Consider the following 23,390-nt stretch of genomic DNA (forward strand, 5'->3'; position numbering starts at 1 on the left):
CATCACGTCTTTCGTTCATACGCCGAACTATAGTCGTGCTGTCTACAACCCGCTTGCTGCTCTGGATCATTCGGGCTCTGCCTTTGTTCCAAGGTTTGAGACTGATGTACCCGAACTACGTATGATCTTACCTAACGACTCAAGGTTGTCGTAGATACCGCAACCTCTGTATGTGCTACCTGTAATTCCATAAGTACACCAGCTCAAAAACATCAAGTGCAGAATGATTAGTCGTCCTCTTGAAACGGGTATATTGTCATGTTTATGTACGAGAAAGGCCAGGAGTTCCTTGCCCCTTCGCCTGATCATTTGAACAAGCATTCAGCGCAATTCAATCGATGGAAAATAACGAGGTCCTGCAAACCCTCGAGCCAAAACGGATTGAATATCGATGTTACTGGTAGGATCATGGTGAGAACTCCACATCTTCAGCAAGATAAATCGGCCTGATACTGGAGGGTCGAAACGGATCGTGCATTTGCTCTTTTTCTTCTCAATATAAAAACGAGCGTGGGGCGAGAGAAGCTGACCACCACCGACGGCTCGTACAGCATCCTGTGTGGCAGAAGCGTGGGCTTCCCAGGCTGCCGTAAGAGAGAAGGATCGGTTTGAGTGGTCATTTTCCTGTTCTCTTTCTCGCTCCCTCTCTCGTTCGCGGCGGCGTGAAGAGGGAGGGGAGAGACCAGGGCCGCTGGTATTGGCAGCACTGCTGTAAAGGCGCCAGTGGGAGGGATGATGGTCATCAAGGTATTCGGGATTAAAAGGGTCGCCGCCTTCTTCGGAATCAGAATCCAACGTTTCGAACGGAAGCGACCCAATGCGATCGGGCGCTCGGCGATAGAGAAGGCGAGAGCCCTCGTAATGCTCTTCTTCGTCGTCACTGCATTCGGTTGTGATTTGAAAGTCGGGGAGATTGGAGGCGAATTCCCGAGGCATCTGTGGAGTCCGTGATTCGTAGTCGTCACTACTACTTCGATATGTGTACGATGGCCGAGACCTCGTGGTTGTGGTTCCGTTTTCGTGATGTTGGACTGATATTATTTCAGTTGGGATAAACTGCAACACTCTCGAATCGCCTTCATGATTTGGATCATTCGAGCGTGGCGCATATTGTATCTGATACTGGGCTGTCCGATTCAGTACGTCGTCCTGCGTCATGGCCACAAAGACCATTCCTTCTCTCACTCTGTGCATAGTTAGCCACGTTACCAATGTTACAAGGCAACACATGAGGCAACCTACGGATGTGAATAATTCATTGACCCAGGTGCCTTGATGACCAGCTCCGAAAGAGTAAAGACAGTACCACCTTGATGCCGCAAGACAATATTGCATCGATTTCCCTTGGTGCAATACACAGAGTTGTCGTTCTTGAGTATGTTCTCTGCGGCATAAGACGATTCGTTGGAGAACATGCCACCATCGCAGCTGACTATTTCCATTTTCAGGTCGCCCTGCTCGACCTGGCCGTACTTTCCATAGCGAACGCTTCTAAAAGGTGCGTGTCTGTCAGAATCCAGCTTCCGACGTTTGTGTCGTCGGTTCGAGTCGGGCAGGTCGGTAGGACGAGGGGGGGGAGAGAAGTTGGGCGGCATGGGGGGAGTAAGACTGGGGTGGTGCTGAAGATCGAGGAGGGCCCTTAGATGGGAGTTTGCTTCCTCAAGATGGCGATCTAGGTCTTCAAGATTGGCGGGTCTAGTGCTTTCAGCGGTCCTCATACGGTCAGTACGTCGAGAAGTCGGCCAGCCGTCGTCCATCGGTCGTTCAAAGTCGTCGAAGCCAGAGGTGAAGGCCAAGGCTCTATTCTCCAGGTTCCGGATGCGCTCGGCGCGGCGAGCTGCTGCTGACCAATGTCGGGACTGAGGGCGGTTTGAAGATGTCGGCGATGGGCTGTCACGATCACGGTCTCGCTGGGCGTGTGCGAGGGCTCGAAGAGAAGGTAGTCGAGGCACTGGAAGGGGTGGAAAGTCGTCGAGGGGTTCTCGAGAATGGCGACGGTGGGAGTTTGATCCCGACCGGCCAGACATTGTGAAAGAAGTGCGGGACTGGTGTGGTCTGAATTGGACTGACTGGGGGTTTCAAGTAATACTGGGTACAAGACTGATGCTAGTCGTTGGGCGGCTATAACTAAGTATGGTTGTGACTGTGACTATGACTTATGACGTGGGGTTTTGGAGTGAAGCGAAGCGAATCGAGGGTTTGGTTGATGATGGACCCCGTCTATGGTCGGATTTAGTCAAGGTGGATAAAAGGGTCTTTTCGCAATACGTATGGTGATTGATAGTGATGGTGAGATGTACCCAATATGGCGATAGCGGACAATGAATCGTGCAATAACCAAGGTAGGAGAGGCAGTCTGTCTGATGTTGGAAATGAGCGAGTCTTTGACCCGTGCTACCACGTGAACAGCCTGATCTTGTCTTGGGGTGGTCTCGACTATCGAATGCAAGCAAAGAAGTAAGTAATAGAGCACAGTAGACTTGGCTACGTACGGTGCGAATGACTCGGCTATGAGATCTTTCGTGTCAGTAATGTAAGCATAGATAGAAATACTGGCTTCTCTTCTTGATAATAGAGACAATATGCGCCTTTTTTTTTTCCCTCTCTCTCTCTCTACCTTGCTCTGCTCTGCTGCAGCCAAGTCAGGTCAGGCGTACATTGCACATGAGCCTACAGTACCAGAAAAGGCATCATTGTGACGGTCATTGTGTGTGGCTTGGCGGGGCCGGCAAAGTCGAGGGACAGTGGAGGGCAATGCTCACCAAGAGAGAAAGGGCGAATATTGATAGCGTCCAGGGTGGATAGTTAATGCAGTACAGGAGGTAGACTATGGCGGTGAGAGGGAACTTCGAAGTCCTTTTATTACGAGCATGTGCGTGGTCTGATAGAAATAAGAGACGGCGGTAGAATGGAATGGGGGATAAAAATAAAGGCGGTTAAGAGGTAGGTACCTATGGATAGTAGCTACAGTGAGTGAGGCCGGCTGGAGTAAGACAGGGAGGACTCTGTAAGCCACATAACTTATCCGTTTTGATCAACATGTTGATGGCAATCTTGTCATCCATCTATTCTAACAAAAGAAACATATTTCTTTGTCCTTGTTACCGCCTGCAAGTTCAAAATATTAAGATATGCTGTCCTATGAAACCGCTAGACTCGTACTATGTGCCACATTGTACTTTGTACGAGTATTCTTGGTGTATTCCAGCTTTTTCTAGACTGGTATTGTGCAACCTCACCGAAAAGGGAATCGTGATACAAAGTCGCTTTATCCTTTTCGTAAGATTGCATAGGTAGTATCTCGTTATGTGATCTCTGTTTCTAAGATACGTAGGTATATATAGTACTTGAGCGGCTTCTATCCACAATAAAGGGACACGAAGGAACAAGGACCCGACTCTTCTTGGTGGAGGCTGTAGGCGACTGGTCATCTTAGGCAGTGGTCCACAGATTTAAGACGATACGACACTTATAAGCTGGAGATTGACGAAGTATGAAACTGTATCTCTGAGTAACATTCACGTTCGATTCATTCCCGTATCAGTTTACTTGCATAAAGACAAGGTTGATGTTTCATTTTCTTCACGTGATGATCAAGGGACCTAGGTATCGTGTTCATAGATCTAGGTCACAGTACTACCTAGTGTAGTGTAGGTAGTTGAAAGACTGTCAAAACGATCTAGCATAGGATATCAGTCACTCTATCAGAATCTAAGTACTAGGTAGGTACCTACCTACTGCCTTAGTACTGAGGTAACGAATTGATGGTTCATTAAGGTCGGGAATGAGGCTGTTAATTATTATGGCGCATACACTCCATAATCAATCACTGCCTGCCTAGGTAGGCGTATTTGCTCTGCCATCATCTTCGATGGCTGCCCGCTGTCGTACCTTGCAGTGGACCTAAGCTATCAATTCCCCAGAACGCGTTCAGGACCCACCAAAACCTTTCCTTGGTGATGTCGATCCCGCTAACAATCTCTGTCAGCCAATCATTTCAGCGCCAGCTCACTAAGGTACAGCAGGCCAGGCTCCTGGACCTTGAAAGCTGCCAACCTGCAATCCAGCCCAGATATGGATGATTATCTTCAGCCTCCTCTTAACAAACAACCTAAACGAATAAACAGTGCAGGCAAACAGGGACATCACTTCTGCTCGCGATACCTGTCCGGATACCTGTATCTACTGTGAATGCAAAACACACCTACGGAAACAGCCTGTGCTGACTGGGAGGAGCTGAATTCAATCCCCAGCAGGCTGGGCTTTTGCCATCACGCGTCTTTCTCTGCCTCATCTCATTCATAACAACGCTTTTGCGGTTTCGCCTCGCAGCCATTCAGCTTTGCGCAGCGATAAACGACTGTTTCGGAACCTCATACGCTTCACTTTGCTCACTCTTCTTGAGCCTCAACTCTCATTAGCCGAGGATCAGTATCAATGGACAGCTCAAATCAAGACCAAGGTCAGGCTCAGGCTCAGGCTCAGGCTCAACCTGTGACCGAAGCGCAACAGCCTTCAGATACTTCAGCGCAACACGGGATGCCTTCTATGGAAGCTGGCGCCAACATGAATGGCAATGGCATGCCGCAGCTGCCTGATCATGTTCTCAACCCGATGAACCCAGAGGCTCTGGCTATGTTGGGTGATCCTTCTCTCATGGCAGACCCTTCCCTGATGGGTATGCAGATACCTATGGGCGATCCTTCTTTCATGATGCAGCCTGGGATGAACCTTTCAAACGGCCAGAATAATGGGTTTAATCTCCCGGTAGCACCCCCTGCTACTGTCAGCGCTGGTAAGCTTTGCGCCCATGAATCGCATACTCCGCAGGTATACACTCTAACACGCGACAGAGGAGGTTGCTCTCTACGATCGCCAGATTCGCCTCTGGGGCATGGCTGCTCAGGCAAAGATTCAAAGCGCCAACATCCTTCTCATCACCATCAAAGCCCTCGCCGATGAGATTGCCAAGAACCTTGTCCTTGCTGGTGTCGGCTCTCTCACTCTGCTTGACAGCGCCACTGTTACTGAAGCCGATCGAGGCGCTCAGTTCCTACTCCCCGATGGCGAGGATGTTATTGGCCAAAACCGAGCACAAGTGACCAGTGCTGCCCTTAGGAAGCTCAATCCTCGTGTCCACATCCATGTCGATGAGGAAGGAGTTAAGACTAAGGGGCCAAGCTATTTTGCAGCTTACGATATTGTTATTGCGACTGACCTTGATCCCGAGTCTTTCAACATCATCAACACGGCCACACGCCTCAACTGCAAAGCTTTTTATGCTGCTGGTTGCCATGGACTCTACGGCTTCATCTTCAGTGACTTAATCGAGCACGACTATGTCATTCAGCGTGACCTCGGAAACGTAGCAACCTCTACTGGTCCTGAGACTCGTACACGATCCATCGTCGACGTTCAGACCCGCAAAGAGGGTCCTAAAACAGTTGAGTCTGTTACGAAGCGTGAGCTCTATTCTACATGGTTCCTCGCCAGCGACGTCGCTGTCCTACCTATTGAATACACACAGTCCAAGCGACGACTCAAGAGCGTAACCCCTGCGCTGTCTTGTCTCCGTGCTCTGTGGGAGTTTATGCAGCTCCAGAACGGCCGTGTTCCCAGCAACCGTGAGGACCTTAAGATGTTCACGCAGATTGCCACTCAGAAGCACAAGGCCCTGGGTCTACCCAGCGAAACCCTTCGCCCTGATTTCTTACGCAGCTTTCTCCAGAACCTCGTCAGCGAGGTCTCTCCTGTTGCTGCCATCCTAGGTGGTCAACTTGCCCAGGATGTCATCAATGTCCTTGGACAAACCCAGCAGCCTATCCAAAACATGGTTGTCTTTGACGGTGGCAGCATGGAGGCGTTAATGTATCCCCTACACCCAGAGGGCTCTCTTGGGGCATCCCAACTTACCGACCACACTGTCCCTAATGGTGGTGCGCCTATGATGATAGGCGGTGGCATGGATGGTCTCCCCATGGGCATCGACCCTACCGCCATGGGCGCCCTACCTCACCACAACAACCCCATAATGCTTTCTGGCGGTATGCCCCAGAACGGCAATTTCATTGCTATGCCGGACGGTTCCCTCGCCGACCCTACGCAACTCAACACTCCGCAAGCCCTTCAGCAGCCTGTCCGAGAACCGGCAGCACAGCCCACCGCAGAACAACCCGCTCACGAGACACAGGCAAACGCTAGCACCTCAGAAGCCAAGTAGTCGACCCGCTACTTTATCGATCTGCATTTAGACAGTACTGTTTCATGAAGACTTGTACAATTTGGGAAGAAGGAAGAGGACGGCAGTTGGGAATCGATGATACCTTTGTAACATTAAAAAAGAATTTCCGCTCAAGGAATTGTTTTCGCTTTCGAAATCTAAGGGGGGTCTAAAAGATTTGACATTCCATATTTATTGGATCACCGCCCCGACATAATTAGTAGCGATCAGGTTCTTAAAACATCACACACATACATTAAGTTCAACGAAGATGTCACCAGGTTTTACGTCGGGTGCTGCAAATCATTATTCATGTTTATTTTGCTTCATAATCTTTGTCGGCCTGATATATATATGTGGCACATCCACGTATCCTGGCTGATATCTTTTCGTACCTTTCCTTATCCTTCCAAAAAGAAAAGCAAAATGTTCATGATTTCGATCGCCTGGGTATTCACCTCCAATGATGTGTACACTGTTGGCTCCTCGAGTGCAGATTGAAGGTTCTTCATTGACGTGTCCATTTCTTTCGTCTAGCGCGCACCCTCATGGTAAAGCAAGTAGAAAGCCAAAGTGGTCCAAGAAAAGCAGTGCTGGTTACATCGATCAAAGCGAGATATATCGAAATGCAGCGTTGCATGTCCACGGACATGCTTGCCTAACGCCGTCGATGCAAATAAAGTGGAATCTATGTCCTCAGAATGGATAACAATTAAGTATACGGTCAAACCGATTTTTGGGTATATGATTTTTGGGTATCGTGGCAACTGCGCTGCGGTTGCTTAAGGAGGGATTGCGCAAGAACAACATCGCCATTGATGATGATGATGATGATGATGATGATGGTGGTGGTGGTGGTGATGATGTTGCTGTTTTTCCCAGGCAGAATATTTTTTATTGTGAGCTTTCGTCACTGCTCTCAATGGTTATGACCGCTCGCTGGCTCTTGATAATTTGAACATCATCAGACGATTCATCCTTAACTGAAGGCTCCTGATCCTTCGAGGTCTTGCCGCTCGTAGTCTTGGAATCTATAGCATTGCCTGTGGCTCGGGCGCTCGTTCTCTTGGATGAGCTAGGTTGGACGCTCTTGTCAACTGTCTTCTTAACTGTCTTCTTTGATGTCGCCTTGGAAGATCCAGTGGTGTTGGGCTTTCGCGTTGCGGCTGTTCTTGTCTTCTTCCTTGATGGCTCGACGGTTGATGCCGCTGGTTGGGCCTGAGCGGGTTTAGGCTTTCTCGGACGTAGATGTCGTTTAGGTGGGCTGTCGTTGGGATTGGAGACCAACGCAGCATTATCCTTCTTTGTGGGTGCCTCTTCAGTAGGCTCAATCTCCGCGGCACCCTCTCTTGTTTGCGACTGACGACGCTTTCGCTTGTTGGATCTCTGGCTAGTAGCCGGAACACCAACGAGGGGCTCGGCAAATCGAACGGACTTGAAAGGCTTACTCGGTCCGGGTTGCTCATCTGCCTGTGACAAAGAATTATCACCATTCTATCGCGAGTCTTCTCGATCTTGGCCAGGCTCTCCTTTCTCCTTGCTGCCTCGTTTGCGTGGTTGGTTTACACTCCATCCTCTGATTTGGGTTGGCCCAGAACTAGGAAGTGCGGCGGCGGACCCGGTCTCTTTATGGTCGTACGGAATGGTCTTGAGTTCGGGCTTATTCGGCCACGCTCGGTGCGCGGGTACGGGGGCGGGTTGAAGCTTGCGGTACTTGTTACCGGCGTCAGACGACCCTGAAGGGGTAGACCGATGACGGTGAACCGAATTGGGCAGACCCTGATGGTTTTCTTGGGGGCTTTGAGCCATGTGTGGAGGCATAGGAGGGGGGTTCGCATACGTTGGAGATAGTACTTGATGTGCGTAGCCTTGATGAGGCGAGGTCATGAAACCTTGCCCGGCAGTCTGCGGGTTTGGCAGGATTCGATCCGTCGCGATGGGCTGCAGTGGTGGTTGCCCGTGTGGCTCGGGGCCAGGATAGCCTCCTCGGTGGTAACTGCGAGGAGGGCCAGGGAGACAGTAAGGACCAGAAGAACGTAGACTAGGTTCTAGAAGTGCCTCGTCTTGAAGGGATTGGTTGCGTCCCCTGGATGGGCGCAGGGGAGGTAAAGGCTCGGTGCTTCCATTGTGAGAAAATGGGATTCGGGCTGGAGGCGGAGCTGGAGATGAGTAGTGAGACGACACTGAACCAGTGGCAGGTCCCGGAGGGGCGGGAGGAGCAGTCGCAGGGCCCGGAGGCGGCGGAGGTTGCGACCAGTATTGGCGGGAGTAGCTAGGGGCGTCGGTGGCATAGCTCAATCGACGAGGGGAGTAACCTGGATCGATAGGGCGGCCGGAGGCCATATGAGCATCACGGTGATCTGGGTTCGGGTAGCTGTTATGTGACAGATATGCCCCCTGCTCCTGAGCCGGAGGACCCTGAGAGGGAGGGGGGGGAGGGTAATCAGAATGTCGTACTGACGGATGCTGTGGCACACTGTGGTCATGGATGGGTGGGTATGGCATGGCCTCCCCGGGATGACCATGCACTGAGCCGCTTGGTTGCATTGGCAGCTGGGCGTGAGGCTGGTGCATGTAGCCTTGAGGAACCTCAACGAGGGTAGAACTGAATCGAGGGTCAATGGGAGCCTGACTTGGAGTAACGGGTGGAAGTTCAGTGGTTCGAGCGATCGAGCCTCGATGATCATGTTCCTGCATTCCATGGGAAGCAGGGCCCATACCGTTTGTCACACCATCACGGTAGACGGGTTGTTCTTGAACACTAATGGCCTCCATGATAGCAGGAGCTTCAGCTACAGGTGCTGGCTCATAGCCCATCGCGTACTCGGCTCCTGCGATGCCATAAACTGGAACAGCCTCTTGAGTAGAGACAGACTCATTCGAGGTACCCGCGACGTCACTCAGGGCAGCCAGGATATCGAGTCCAGCACTAGGCTTGTTGTCTGGTTTTGGGGTTGGCGTAGGCTTTGAATCTGTGAAGACGTCACGAATGGCATCATAGCGAGCATGCTTGGGTGCTGGCGCAGGTGCAGATGCCGGCGCGCTTTTTTGCTCTTCAACTTCAAGGAAGGCGCCAGCAAGTGCGAGGACTGAAAGACCGGTAAATCCAACTTCAGGTTGAGGAGCAGTCATATCCTCTGTTTCAGTCACTTGGTCTTCAACCTCTGGCTCCTCTGACTCGGATGGTGCCCGGCTAACAACAGGTCTGGCTTCGAGTTCCTTGACAGCAGTGCCTAAAGACATGCTTCGTAGCTCCTCTTCGGATCGAACATATTCAGAAATGTTGATTTCGTCGGGGTTGACGTCTTCAAGCTTGCAGAACCGTCTCACGGACGCCCCAATCTTGGCGCGATACGGGCTGTCTTCTAGGCGGCGGTGGTTGGTCGTCTTCAAGAACGAACGAGATGCATGCGAAATTCGACCTGAAGGGTTCGCGATATAGACCACTGGCTTTCCTGGCATGACATGAGGAGTCTTTTCGACTTCAGGGACGGGGGCGTCTCTCAGTATGATACCAAACTTAGGGTGCACCCCAAAACGCCTCACGATTTCTTTGTCAAAGTCCGAAGGCGTTGTGGTTGAAAAGTCGTAGCCGTTACACCACATATCTATGTATACTCCGTGGCTGTCAGGATTGTCGAGATATTTGCCACGCTTGGCGCGAGTATGGCCTTTGCTGGAGTCATTGGTCGAGTCTCTGAAGCCAATCTCCCATTTCTCGAACTCAAATGGTCGAGGAACGAAAAGGCGACTGCTAATGCCCTTCTCTCGCATCGACGGCTTCTGGTTGAACATTCGAAAGCCGTACTCGTCTGGCTCACCCATGTTCTTTGGCAATGGTGGGCTCTTCTCACGAGCAGGCAATCTGAGATTGTGAACTCGAGCAGCAGCAGCCGGTGCAATACCGTTGGCGAAAGCGGGTGGTTCTGGTGATGCTGGGGTTGAGTCTGACTCAGCTGGCGTGCCCTCGGGCGTTGCCTCGACTTCCGCAGCACTAGCGAGAAGACCTTTGGCGGGAGCTGGGGCAGGAGCAGCAAGTGATGGAGATACGAGGGCATCATCAGGATTACTTCTGGTGTTCTTCTTGGGAGTAGGTTGACCCTCAGGTTGCTCTTGTGCTCTGCGTTTGTTGGCACCCCGGCCTCGGCCACGGGTGCTTTTGGCTGGACCAGCGGCAGTAGTAGTAGCAGCGGCAGTGACAGCAGCGGTAGCAGCCACTTCATTATCACGTCCCTTTTGCCACATGGCAGTGCCTGGAACCCGAGAAGGATAGGGAACCAAGACGCCATCCAACTTGCACTCATAAATTCCAAATTCTTCGTCAAAATGTTCGTCGCTGATGACCTTGTATTCGTACTGATCATCGACAACCTGAGTTGAGCGTGTGAGCAGTGCATACCAATTACCGCAACAGGTAGATTATGAGATGGGGAGTGCATATGGTGTAATAGCGCAGGATGCAAAGGGTGAAAATTTTCTGACTTACATCGACAGGAAGATCCTTGTCATACAAAGAGTTGAGAATGCGAGCGCGGTTCTCTTGTCCTTCGTAGAATTGCTCTGTGACTTCTGCAAGACCATTCTGCAGGGGCGTTCGTCAGTAACTGCCAAGAGCCTCATAAGGAATTTTGGGAACGTGATAACGTCACGTCAGAGAAAGCAGCATACCTGGTACTCTTGGTGGGCAACATAATCATCAGCGTTACGCAAATGCTCAGCAAGCTCCATGTCTCTGTCGAAGCGTCGTTTATACTCGGCTATTTTGGCATCGAGGTTGTCTTGAAGCTCTTGCATGACAGGTATAAACTCTTGGGCATGTTTATGCTTGTCTGGGTTATGTAAAGCATCCTCAATGGTGCGATCAGCAAGCTCTTGCAGAGCAGGCTTGAGCGCGTGAGCAACAGCCTGATAATTGGCTTTGAGATGCCGTTGTCGTTCATAAGCAGCTTGAACACGCGAATCGGCGAAGTTCTTTGCTCGGCCTCTTCGTGAGCCACCACGGCCAGTCTTTGCAGTAGCCGCCTTGGATACTGCAGCAGTAGAGCCACCTCTACCACCACCTCGACCTCGACCGCCACGACCTCTTCCGCCGCGGCCACGGCCACGAGTGGAAGGTTCCCTTGCGGGAGACTCATTCTCAGCCATGACGGACACGATGGATCATGTAGCTGGAGGTGAGGATGAAAAGTGGATGTGCGAGGTTGTTGAGTGGTCAAGTAGAGAAGTAGAGCAGAGTGAAGTAAAGTGAAGTAAAGCAAAGTAGCGGGCCGGGTACCAACTTTTTCCTGTACGTTAAGAGGTGAGAATGTGCCACGCGCCAGTGACAGGGGGAGTAAGGTACCTACCTAAAAGACAGGGTAATGAAAGAGAAGCGCAGACGCTGTACGTGTGTTTTGGCGCGATGAGAGACCTTGTTCCTAGCAGAAACGCGGGCAACAAAGAGCAAAGACGGTGCTAAGCAGGCTGAAGGGGTGGAGGAATAAAGGCTGGGCGCGGTCTGGTAGCAGGAAGGGGAAGATGATTACGGGTTGATGGTTGATGGTTGAAGGAATCTGAGGTCAATCCGGATCTGAGAAAGAGGTGTGAGGTACGTATAGTTTGAAATGGATCAGAAGTTTTTGCTCTGACAGTGGCCGCAACTTGCAACGCAGCAGCGCCTAAACGGAACAGCAGCAGAAAAAAATTGACTAATCTACCAATTAGACAAGCTTCGGATCACGTCGATTACGACAATTCGCAGTGATCAGTAGGCGTGGCAAGTAGTTGAAGTCGTGAATATGAAGGAGGTTCTAATGTAATGAATGAGACGGAGAAGCGCTTGAGTCCCTTTTTTTCCAATAATACCGGTCCCAGCAGCATGACCCAAATGGGTGAATGAAATGTGCCAGACGAGTCAATAGAAGTGGGGGCAAATCTGTTTGTCGCTGTAAGTGCACTGCAGTTAACTGTTGTCCACTGTAGAGTAGGCTGAATCGCCTAGAGATTATACACCCCTGATCACCGGGATTGTCCACCAGCCACGCCCAGCTTTTTGGTAGTCTAAGCCGTTTCGGGCTTTGTCAAGACAGTTTCTGGTCGATTGATTGGTCCGGTACCCTTGATTTTCCGTTCGCCGCAGCTCCGTGACCCCTGTCGATGCTCTTGCATTCTGCAAGGAGGTACAATTACTCTGTACTCCGGATTCTGTTTAGATCTACTAAGTTAGCATTAATACATCACTGAACAAGAACGTAGAGTGAACAATAGGTAGCTATATTGCATGAAGGAGTCTAGATTACTTATGACTTAGTGTAAGAATCTCTCTCTATTGAAATCCTTGAAACTGGTGATAATTGAACGTTTTCGAATTAAAACAGATGGGACAATGCAAAAAAACGACACTGCCCGACTAAGGTGCGGTCAGGAACAATATTCAAGAGAAATTCCTTCGCTCGCACGAGATCGGGATCACTGAATCCGCTCTTGTCTGCTCTACTCCATTTGCAACAGTCGTACTTGATCTTTATGATGTGGTATGCATTGCTGCACGGGCTAATATCCATAGGTAGGTTAGTACTTAGACGACCCTAGGTATGTTTGTAACAGCTGTTCATCCCGTAATCTGGTTATGGAGCCTCACTTTTCTTGCCCTGTCTAATGGGTAACAAAAGAATCATCCTCCAAGGCTTAGGATACTAAAATAAAATAGCCCAACTATTGGTCTAAGCTGTTGTAAATTGTCTGGATTAATTTGTTTCTGTTACCCCGGTACCTGCCAGGACGAACACTCCACCACTTGTGCCACGGTCTTCGGAGTTTCGGATAATGAGCGGTAATGTTTTATTCACGCCGTAACCTTTACTCGGGTATCTACCTAGTATCTTCTGAGGTCTTTTTTTGATGTCACTACTTGTCACTGTCTGGAGAATTCCAGCTGAACCTAGTGTCGGTCTTAACTCTGGACTCACTTGCGTCATCACTGGTAGTTCACCGTCTTAAATAACGTATGCTGTTTCTGAATAACCCATAAGAGTGCTCGGAATAGAAATGATAGGTGGTCCACTGTGAGTGGCTTCAGGTTGCTGCGAGGCGGGTACCTCTTGTGTTTGAACTTGTCAAAATGAGAAACACTTGTCTTCCCAGCATGATTCAGAACAGTGTTGTATTCAAAGATATGATTGAATCCCGTAAGACAAAAAGATGCTTACTGAGGGCATCCGGTCACGTATCTTCTTTTTTTTAATTTTTTTAGTACTATGTAACATCAAAGAAAACCCTTCTCTGTCCGATGCTTAAAATCTCATCTCATCATCATCTCTCACCCTAGACCACTAACAGCACGACCCAGCCAAAGTTAGCCCCGCATTCACTCAACTCGCCTTACACTGGGTCAGAAGCCCAGCCCATGCTATGGAAGCTTCCGGGAACTAAACTAAACGGTCCCGCTGCACTCTCAGCCAATCAAACCATCTCCACAGATTAGAGTAGCGATGCGACAGTGACCGTTCCTCGATAGGCAAGGGGAGGAAGGAAAAAAAAGTGAGATGCTAACCACGTGCAGCCCAGCTCAGCTCAGCTCATCATCACGTCGCAACAGAGCCTCATTACCCAGATCGCCATGGCCAAGAGACGGAAGCTGACGCATAAGAATGCACCGAGCGCACATTCTAAAAAGCATGTTCAGCAGAACAAACCAGACCAGAAGAAGCCCCTAAATGGCCCCGCGAAGAAGGGTAAAGGCAAGCAGCAGCGACAGATCGATGAAACGCCTACGATACCATTTGAGCCTCACCACCGTATACTCCTCATTGGGGAAGGTGATTTGAGTTTCGCATCATCTATAATTCGACATCACGGCTGCGCAAATGTCACTGCGACTGTTCTGGAAAAGGATGTCAACGAACTGCTAGCCAAGTATCCCCATGTTGAAGACAACATTGCTGTGATTCGCGGTGATGCCCACAAGTCCGACAATGCTGGCAGGGAAGACAAAGAATCATCATCAAAGGAAACAGAAGCCGGCGAAAGTAATGAGGATAACCATGAAGAGAACAACGACTCCAATGGTGAAAGCGACTACGAGGAAGAGGATTTCTACGACTCAGACGATCCAGACGCACCACCCAGACCCAAGCGAAATCTGCCTCCCAACAACAAACTCCTATATAATATAGATGCTACAAAGCTCCCAAACTCCCTCACCCGTACGCGCTTCGACCGCATCATCTTCAACTTCCCCCACGTCGGCGGCAAGTCCACAGACGTAAACCGCCAGGTCCGCCACAATCAATCCCTCCTCGTCTCCTTCTTTGAACGAGCCATTCCCGCACTAGCTCCTGGTGCAGCTATCATCATCACGCTCTTCGAAGGGGAGCCCTACACCCTCTGGAACGTGCGTGATCTGGCCCGCCATGCTGGTTTGCAAGTTGAGCGCAGCTTCCGTTTCCAGGCTCGTGCATATCCCGGTTACAAGCATGCGCGGACGCTTGGTGTCGTGAGGAATGCCAAGGGCGAGGTCAGTGAGAGCGGATGGAAAGGTGAGGAAAGGGCATCAAGAAGTTTTGTATTCAAGAGAAAGGAGGACATCGTCCCAGTGGTGGGGAAGAAGAGACGCAAGGGCGACGATTCATCTGACGATGAAGACTGAGATAACATTAACGGATGAGTAAAGAAAAAGCATTATTGGCGTATGGTGTTATATACCGGATAATTTTAGACAAACATAGCAGTTCGATTTATGTCTTCATAATTGACTAAAAATGGATCTATACTTGACCAGGGGTATCTGCTCCATGTCGTCTTCTGCCACATCAATGCAAAAAACCCTTCCTCCCCAAACTCCATATAATCGTCGTAGAAAGGTGGCTGACCCTCACCAGAACAGGGTGGTTTCGAAACCCTAGATCAAGATGGACCCTTAACACCGTGACGCCTTCAGTAGAAAACACTTCCATGAAGCAAACCCCGGCTGGTATGGTGTTGCCGAGCGCCCCCTGGGGACCAATCTACCCTGTTGAGACAAGGTCCAAATGGCCCGTTTATATAAGAAATGATACAATGCGCCTGGTATCGGCCCTTGAACTCCCAAAATGCAAATATGATTATAACCCAGCCAGCTCCATTAGTGCTCCTAACCGTAGACTGCAATTCTGGGGGATTAAGCGACTCTCTGTTTGTAACCCCGCACACTCCGCTTGTCCCTTACGCCGGCGTCTCCTGCGAGCCAGGTCCTCGACCTTGGTGATTAAGCCGAGATATCTCGTTAGACGCTCCCAGTATATCCTTCTCAGCATTCTTGGTGGCATCCTCCAAGTCCTTTGTATGATGAGCCTCGTCCTCAAGCCTCTGTGCCTCCTCGTTTTCCCTCATTAGTGCCTCTTCCTGCTCACGAAGAGCTTCCTGTTCGGCAGTAACAACACCATCCATAGACGACTGCGGAGGAGGTGGCGGAGGAGGTGGCGGACTAGGCGCTTCCAACTCGTCCTCTCTTAGCCTCTTCATATTCGGCCCATCCGTTGAAGTAATGGATGGTGAACCACCCGCTTCTGTATCCCTCTTTCGCTTACGATCAGGGCTTCCCAGAGAACCGCTGCCCTCCCTGTCTGATCCTACGATAACGTCTATTCCATCTGCCGATGTGCCGTCGACCTTAGCTAGAGACGCGCCCTCCGATACATCGACGGCAGAGCCAGCCCTGCTACCTGCAGTGCTGGGTCCCTGGTCATCCTTCATCTGGGCATCCGCGCCTTCATCTGCCTTCCGTTTATGCTCTCCATATTTTCTGACAGCACGGTCCAAAAAGTCTTTGACATATTGCTTGATCTTTTTGACCTGCTTGTCACCAAGTGGTGCACTGGGGTCTTCGACTCTGTTGTTCTTGAAGTCGGACGCGACTAGCTTCTTAGCTATATCTTTACCAAAGCGTTTCAGCTCCTCCTTAGGAAGTTTGTGATGGAATTTGTCGAGGACGTGTTTGATATGGGGAAATAGCTGATATTTCGTTAGCAAAGTGCATATGGTATAACTGTCAGAGAGGGACTTACAGTATTCTCATAAATCTTCATCCGTTTGTCAACTGGTATAGACCGCCATTTCTCCTGTTTCACCTCCTTAGGGGGCGTTTCGGCCGCCTTCGGAGTTGACGCAGAAGTGTGCTTTGGCGTCCCTTTCTCAGTAACTTGGTTGATAATACTTTGAATCGCCAATTGCTCCTTCATAGCCTTAGAGGGTGTCTTCGCAGCTGGGTCTGTTGCGGGCTGTGTAGGCCTCTGCCAGGTGGTAGCACCCTGCTTGGTATAGAAGTAAGTGTTGCCTGCAGCGTCCTTTGCGGTAAACCACCCCTGAGGAAGTGAAGCGTTGAATGGAGGTCTGCGAGGGCGTCCACCATTCTGGAAGAAGGCATTATTCCTTTGAGGCATGCTGTTCCGAGGACCCTTGGGTGCGTCAATGGGTGTTGGCGATGCGGTCTTGGAAGTAGATGGTGCCGTCTCTTCTTCTCGACCTGCTCCACGACGTTCCTCGAAAGAGTTTGCAGCCGGCGCGTTTGGGTCAAACTTGCGCCGCCGGATTCGGTAAGCTACCTCAAGTTTGCTCCATTCGTCGAGCAGATGCTTGGATTTTGATGCCACGTCTTCGTGCTCGGATTGCGTCAACCCTTCGATTGTCGTCTCAATCTTGGAGTCCTGCACCTTGTTCCTCGTTAATCGAGGGAACTTGTCAAGAATATCCAACACCTGAAGGACAACGTTGTGGTCGTCGATAAAAGTATTGAGGGTCGTTTTCAGAATTTGATAAGCATGCATCCGCATAACGCAGTGAATGACGCGTTCTTCGTCGCACCGCAGGATACGTTCCAGAAGCTTGACTGCAATCCATTTCTCCTTGCACTGCATAAGCGCGGCCATGACCTTTCTCGCATCATCCTCGTTGAGACTGCGTGGTCGTATACTGTTGACATATTCCTCATCGTCCTCGTCAGGCTTCTTCTTCCGGGGTTTCTTGGCAACCGAAGTATCCCAGCCATCGCCTCCGTCGATACCCAGCGCCTCAACTGTGGCTGCAGGCAGCTTGGTTGCTCGCTCAGTTTGTGTCTTGCCTCCAATGAAACCCACACAATTGGGTTCCCCGCAGTAGCAGGGTTGAGGGTCGGCACCATATCGGTCAACATTGTAATTGAACACCAACTCCTCTCCGGATTGGATCTTGCGCGAGGCAAATATGCCCATCCGAAGTTTGTCGCCAACCACCCATTTGTCAACATAACAATTAGGGTTGCACGAGTGATTGCAAAAGCGACCATAGTTGCCCTTTTTCGTTGCGTCCACAAATTCGCTCTTGTTCAGGGACATGAAGTAGAAGTGCTTGATCCCCTCTTCATCGTACTGAATCATGCGGCGTCGAAATGTAGGTTCGTTAATGACCTCACCAATGTATTCAAAAACAAAGTCATTGGGTTGTAGATCCGAATCGGCGCGTAGGCCAAAACCCTTCTTTTCGGTTTTGATGACTGACACATTGGCGTACTGCTTGCGCTGAAATCGCTGGTTCTGGCAGCCTCCTGCGCAGTTTCCTGCCTCGGCGCTACACTCCATTTTTGTCGCCCGGTTGATGCAATCTGAATCTTCGCCACAAGCAAGGTTCTTGCCATCGTCTGCAGAAAAAGTTAGCCTGGCACAAAGCCGCAAGGTTTACTAGGAGGTCACATACGCCATTCTTCCCGACACTCGCAGTCCAAGGCGTCGTTATCTGTAGATCCAAGGTGCTTTGAGCCGTAGAGGCAGTCGGGGATGCGTTGGAAGAATTTGCATGACTCTGTGGTCATATCGGGGAGGTGGTCGAAAAGCACGGGTTCGCGACTGGCGGCTAATTTTTGGGAAGCCTTTCGGGAGAGCTTTGAGGGTCTGTTTGAACTCGGGGTATCTGCGCTTTCGCTGCGCGACTTGACGCCGTCCTGAGAGGCGGTCGGCGATCGAGAGCTTTCGTGGTCACCATTCGTGACGCTCATGGGAGTGTTGGCCTCCTGCTTCACCTGCGCGTCGTTTGCGCCCTCCTCAAGCTTGATTTCCTCCATTTTGCTGGTGGTATACTCGTCATCCTCCATTAGTACATCAGAAGCAATAGCCAAAAGGCCGAGTTTGGAGCGCGGTCTCAAGATTTGTCCAAGGCACTGTCGCGAAGCAAAAAGAGGCGTGTTTGCAGAGTCAAGGTAAACGCGAGGGATGACTCGTCTTAGGACAACGAGATGAGTGGAGCTTTAATGTAGTGGAGTGGGCATACGCTTCGCGCAAGCAGTCAGTTAGGTTTGGGGGGATAAAGCAAGCAGAAAGTCGACGGGAAGCGAGGCGAGGCAAGGCAAGACAACCTAGAAGGTATGTATGTAGACAGAACGTGGAGAGGCGACTCGACACAGACCGGATCCGGGGTAATATTTTGCGGTCACGAGGAAAAGCGACAGGGCAAGACAAAGGAGTCAGGGCTCATCAAGACCGTGCATCGACGATTACAAAGAGGACGGACAATAGGATGCGAGGGACGAAGCCAATTCGAGTCGAGAGCGCTCTTGACGGCCTGGTCAAAGGTAGAGCAAATAGGCACTATAGGTAATAGCATGTCTGGTCGGAATTTTATGGCCCCGAGTTTCCGACGAAATAGGCCCGACCGAGGTAGAGGTAGGCCTGTAGTATTGTCATTTGCGCGCCATGATGGTAAGCCATGCCATGCTGCGACAGCTGCTAGCTATGGATGCCAGTATAAAAAATATACACTTCCAATTAGTATCAGCGACTTTCTAATTCTGGGCCAGACTCTGATTCAGAATCTGATCCGACAGACGCCTCCTGTCTACACCCTGCAGTTTTGAATGTCCTTTTCTCTCAAAATTCAGTATGCGCTTCAGCAGCTCCTGGTAGTTCCAATCTAGCTCCTGGGCAGCCAACAATGTGAGTTGCCAGTCGAGTGAGTATTGGTTGAGGATGGACGATGACGGTGGTGTTGGCTACTTTTGGATAGCAAAAGGTTTGTTGTGGACTGAATACTCGATGACAGTCTATTCATGGATCCCTAAGGTATGGATAGTAGGTAGCGAGATGTAGTTGATACGAACAGAATTCAAAAGTGAGGAGCTACCCTCATGTTATGTGCCTATTATGAATAAGGCAAGAGCAAGACACTTCCAATTACTGGGCGTACAAAACAGTAGGTACTGTAAAACCCCACTGGGTCGTTCTGCAAGTGGAGCCAACGGGAGCTGCCTACCTCTGACCAGGTACCTATGGATGTTTCTTGTGGTATCAGTATGTAGAATAAAATAAAATGAAATTGAATTGATGATCAAAAAAAATTATATGCTTTATGATGCAATTGATGATGATATTCATATGATACTGCATTACGACTTATAAAAGACTTGACTTGCATGCTGTCGACCCAGTCAGATATTGCCAGCTCATAGTGCATTTAATGCCTGTTTGCTAGGGGAACTTAGATCAACCTACGACGTGGCTGAGCTTGGTTCCCTTATAAAAAGGGAGCAATGTACACTCATTTCTCTGCATTTTATTGTTTTCTGCTTCGTTCTGCTCTTTCAATTCAACAAACGACCCGACGTTGATGATGCTCTATCTGATGCCCTATGTCCGTACCCCAGGTCTTGACGAACAGTTTTGACGAACAGTTGGCCAGTGCTACGTTCCCCAAATACGACCAGTCAACCCGCAGACAGGGTTCGTTTCAACAAATGACAAATCCAATGATGTGACGAATCATTCTCTGAGTGAGAGAAAAGAACAATGAAGTCGGTACCGACAATCATGGAACATGACGGCTTGAAACAATGATCCCGTCGCCAATTGGCTCATAGCCTAGGCCTCCTACCCTTGGACATCTCCAGGTTACACTTCCATCCATGGATTGCTCTTTGCCCAACCCTGAGGGCGAATAGCTTGGCGACTGCGGCTGCAAGCAATTACACAGCAAAGGACCAGGCTGAGCCTTTCTTTGGTTGGTTGGCCATGACGGACAAATACGACACCAGGCAAGCATTTGCATAGGCGAGAAGCCAATGGAAATCCGATAAATTCATGTTGGTGCGTTTCAATGGGCTGAGGTTTTGTGAGCATGGGACCAGCAAGTCTGAAGGTATCGGTATCAGTATCAGTATCTGTATCTCGAGTCAAGTCAGCTGCAGGATTGCCCGTGATGCACCAAAAGGGTTACGGTTATTAAACGAAACAAGGACAGCAACAAATTGGGCCACTCGAACTGAGACATTTAGAGGCCTCTGCCTCTAAGCTCGGTCGAATGAATCACACACAGTCAGCTTAAACTGAACGTTCAGAGGCATCCCATCCATCCCATCCATACGCCCACCCACCCATACCTAGGTAAGGTATCAATTATCAGACCGAATCAGCGCAAACATGCAAGAGGGACATGGAGGGCAAAAAAAGGAGAATTTCCGAATTCAGGAATCAACTCAAGCTGTGCTACGCAACGCAACCCAACACAGCACATGCACAATTACCTGCTCCCCTGGATCTTTGTGTATTCTTTTCTCGGCCACTCCCGTACTATTCTATCAACTATCTACCTCTTAGGTATCTACATAGTACCTGCGGATCTCATATACGCTCCCGATGCCTGTCAAACCATACATTTTAACGATCCCAGCCAACCGATTTGATGGCTCTTGAACACTGCCTTGCATTATAACTGCCACTAAAATCCTCAGGTTGACCTTCTCGCCTCCTTGACATTCACATCGCAATCCAATTTCTTGTGCAAAACATACCTTTATTTTCACTCACAAAACTACTACAGGCCAAGTCTTCCTCCGCCTTCGGATAGACTTGGTCAAGATCGCATTGCCAAGGGTATATAACCTCCTCAACTTACTTGATGAGATTTGTTACAGCATCTGACTTCACTTAGGCATCGCCAACTCTCAAGACTTTGCGGAAAACCTCTCATCACGATTACAGGAAACTCTGGACATTCTCGCCTCTGTGTTGCCTTTGTGACCGCAAGTAGTGACCTTCGCTTCTTCGCCCACCTGCTATCACATGTACTGCGAGACCTTGAACCTATCGCTTCCTCTTGTCGTACCCGCCATCTCCAAGCCAGTCGGTTGGGGCTATCCCTAGGTTGTAGCTTGGGCAACCGCAGAGAGCTTCTAGCGAATATCAAGATATTCCGAATTTTTCAGAAATAGCTACTCTGCTATTGACCTGTCATCGAGAGCCTCAACACTGCCACCCGTGGGGGATATCGAAACATGGAGCCTTTCAGCGAATATGAGAAGGTATGTGATGATGCAACATCCTGACTTGATCAATAAGCTAAAATGTATCAGCGCCAGCTTTTAATTGAGCTCATCAAGCAAAGTCCAATCGACAACTACACATTGTATAAGGTTATTGGACTCTCTAACATTTCACCTAACTGGTTTCACGTGGCTCCGCCAAATGGTAAGTCAAACACCACGAGTTCAGATCTCGAAACTAAACAATCTCATAGGCCGAACTGTGGCTCAATGTCAGGCGGCTCTCATGCATATAAGAAGTGAAATGTCCGAGTCGGACCTGAAGAGAAAAGCCCCTGGCGAGGAACCAAGCAGTGAACGCAGCAACAGCGTTCAGTCCTCCGGCTCTCAAGGGCCTCACGTACAGCCGCAAACTACTGCAGAACCTTCTGCCCAGATGAACAATCAGCGCGTACCGAATATGCCCCTGAAACCTCAGCAGCACCAATATCAACCAGGACCACCTCCTAAGAAGAAAGGTCGCCCACCGTATGCAAATAGGAATGCTGACCAGCGGCCTTTCAACCCTCGACTCCTTGCCCCCATGCCTCCTCAACAAGTCTTTCAGAATGCACAGGCGTCTTTCCGGCCTATTGCTCCGGCCCCTCAGCTGCATCCAGGTACTATCACGACTGTTGCGCTGGCTGCTGTCCGCATTCCGAATATGGAGCGACAGGGTGGAATGGGAATACCCACTCCACAGATGTCTATGGCCATGCAAGAACAAGCTCGACATGTTGTCAAACAACAGAGACTTCCTGCATCGAGCGAGGTAAAACCTACATTCCTATATACACGAATCAGTGATTGATATCTAGACAGCCCCCCGAGCAAGACCCCAGCTGCCCTGGGTCACACAGTGAAGCATTTCCCACCTCTCTCAAGAAAGAACCAACCGAGCAGGACCGACCACGCTCTGTCGAGCTACCTGAAACAAAGGACCAGACTGATGCTTCCGAGAAGGAATCATCGGACCAGGAAGGACGAGAGGGAAATGGTATCACTAACGGAAACAAGAAAGTACGCCGAAGTCGGCGTAAAACTTGATCTCCTTCAAGAGTGCAACAAGATAGAAAGTGAGAGAAGGGCGGAATTGAAGTCGTTCTGTATGAGAAAACGACTTACAAACCTATCAGCACTAAAGATAGGGGTATCTACGACGCAAACGGAAAAGTGAGAAGTATACAGGAGACCTACTAGCACGGAAGCAAGGGGAGGTCTTTCATGTAATTTTGGACGGGTTTGCAGTAACTGATCAGCTAAGGGGAGAGACTATTGCAGAGCCATAGTCTATCTGTCACCCAACACATGTACATACTTCAAAGACGTATAGCTGTAAGAGATTTGTATGATAAACTACCATTGTGTATTCGTGAATGATATCGAGCTAAGAGATTCGTGACAATTGTTCGTTGTAAGCGCTGCCACGACTTTCCATACTTGGTTAGAAATAGGATTTCGTGCTATGCCTTGACGTTACAATAGATAAGTGGTACTGGATGTAGTCAACAAATGGCAAAGGATGAGCTTTGAAGTTACACCGTTATGTTAGTTGTACTAACTGCCTCGCCTCGGACTCTAAACACGTAGCCAATTTATCACGTCTACTCTTGACTTTCGGACGAAAATCAGAAATATCTGGATTTTATTAATCTCCGCTAAATACATAAGCCCTTGAATTGGTCCTTAACTCCGTCATCCAGAAATGGTCATTTTTGTACCCTAGCTAGCCCAGTTTTATTTTCGTATTAGCTTCCCTTTTACTGCTTGACAATCTTCTCGATGGTGTCGAGCAGGATATCAGCGTGCTTCTGCTGGAAGATAAGCATAGGTCGTAGACGGACGGCGTTAGCACCGCTGCCGCCAATGTTCACACCCAGAGTCTTGGCCTGG

General features: G+C 49.8%; 6 protein-coding genes across 6 annotated transcripts; 3 read left to right on the top strand and 3 right to left on the bottom strand.

Annotated features, from left to right (window-relative positions):
• Positions 1-321: 321 nt before the first annotated feature.
• On the bottom strand, positions 322-2,027 carry FIESC28_01403 (uncharacterized protein; the record flags this gene model as incomplete). Its single annotated transcript, XM_031155554.1, has 2 exons — positions 322-1,186; positions 1,243-2,027. 2 exons carry the CDS (start codon positions 2,025-2,027, stop codon positions 322-324), a joined length of 1,650 nt encoding a protein of 549 aa, XP_031020401.1.
• A 2,410-nt stretch (positions 2,028-4,437) lies between these two features.
• Positions 4,438-6,220, top strand: FIESC28_01404 (uncharacterized protein; the record flags this gene model as incomplete). Its single annotated transcript, XM_031155555.1, has 2 exons — positions 4,438-4,795; positions 4,854-6,220. The coding sequence occupies 2 exons, from the start codon at positions 4,438-4,440 to the stop codon at positions 6,218-6,220; spliced, it is 1,725 nt and encodes a 574-aa protein (XP_031020402.1).
• An 894-nt stretch (positions 6,221-7,114) lies between these two features.
• FIESC28_01405 (uncharacterized protein) lies at positions 7,115-11,365 on the bottom strand (the record flags this gene model as incomplete). Its single annotated transcript, XM_031155556.1, has 4 exons — positions 7,115-7,690; positions 7,787-10,591; positions 10,707-10,802; positions 10,889-11,365. 4 exons carry the CDS (start codon positions 11,363-11,365, stop codon positions 7,115-7,117), a joined length of 3,954 nt encoding a protein of 1,317 aa, XP_031020403.1.
• A 2,452-nt stretch (positions 11,366-13,817) lies between these two features.
• On the top strand, positions 13,818-14,846 carry FIESC28_01406 (uncharacterized protein; the record flags this gene model as incomplete). The annotated part of the gene is made up of 1 exon (XM_031155557.1): positions 13,818-14,846. One exon carries the CDS (start codon positions 13,818-13,820, stop codon positions 14,844-14,846), a length of 1,029 nt encoding a protein of 342 aa, XP_031020404.1.
• Positions 14,847-15,400: 554 nt separating this feature from the next.
• FIESC28_01407 (uncharacterized protein) lies at positions 15,401-18,269 on the bottom strand (the record flags this gene model as incomplete). Its single annotated transcript, XM_031155558.1, has 3 exons — positions 15,401-16,189; positions 16,243-17,849; positions 17,906-18,269. 3 exons carry the CDS (start codon positions 18,267-18,269, stop codon positions 15,401-15,403), a joined length of 2,760 nt encoding a protein of 919 aa, XP_031020405.1.
• A 3,201-nt stretch (positions 18,270-21,470) lies between these two features.
• FIESC28_01408 (uncharacterized protein) lies at positions 21,471-22,639 on the top strand (the record flags this gene model as incomplete). The annotated part of the gene is made up of 5 exons (XM_031155559.1): positions 21,471-21,497; positions 21,549-21,663; positions 21,713-22,269; positions 22,320-22,517; positions 22,634-22,639. The coding sequence occupies 5 exons, from the start codon at positions 21,471-21,473 to the stop codon at positions 22,637-22,639; spliced, it is 903 nt and encodes a 300-aa protein (XP_031020406.1).
• Positions 22,640-23,390: the final 751 nt, after the last annotated feature.

This window comes from Fusarium coffeatum (genome assembly GCF_003316985.1).
Source record: "Fusarium coffeatum strain FIESC_28 chromosome Unknown BRIP53273_contig_35, whole genome shotgun sequence".
Taxonomy (NCBI): domain Eukaryota; kingdom Fungi; phylum Ascomycota; class Sordariomycetes; order Hypocreales; family Nectriaceae; genus Fusarium; species Fusarium coffeatum.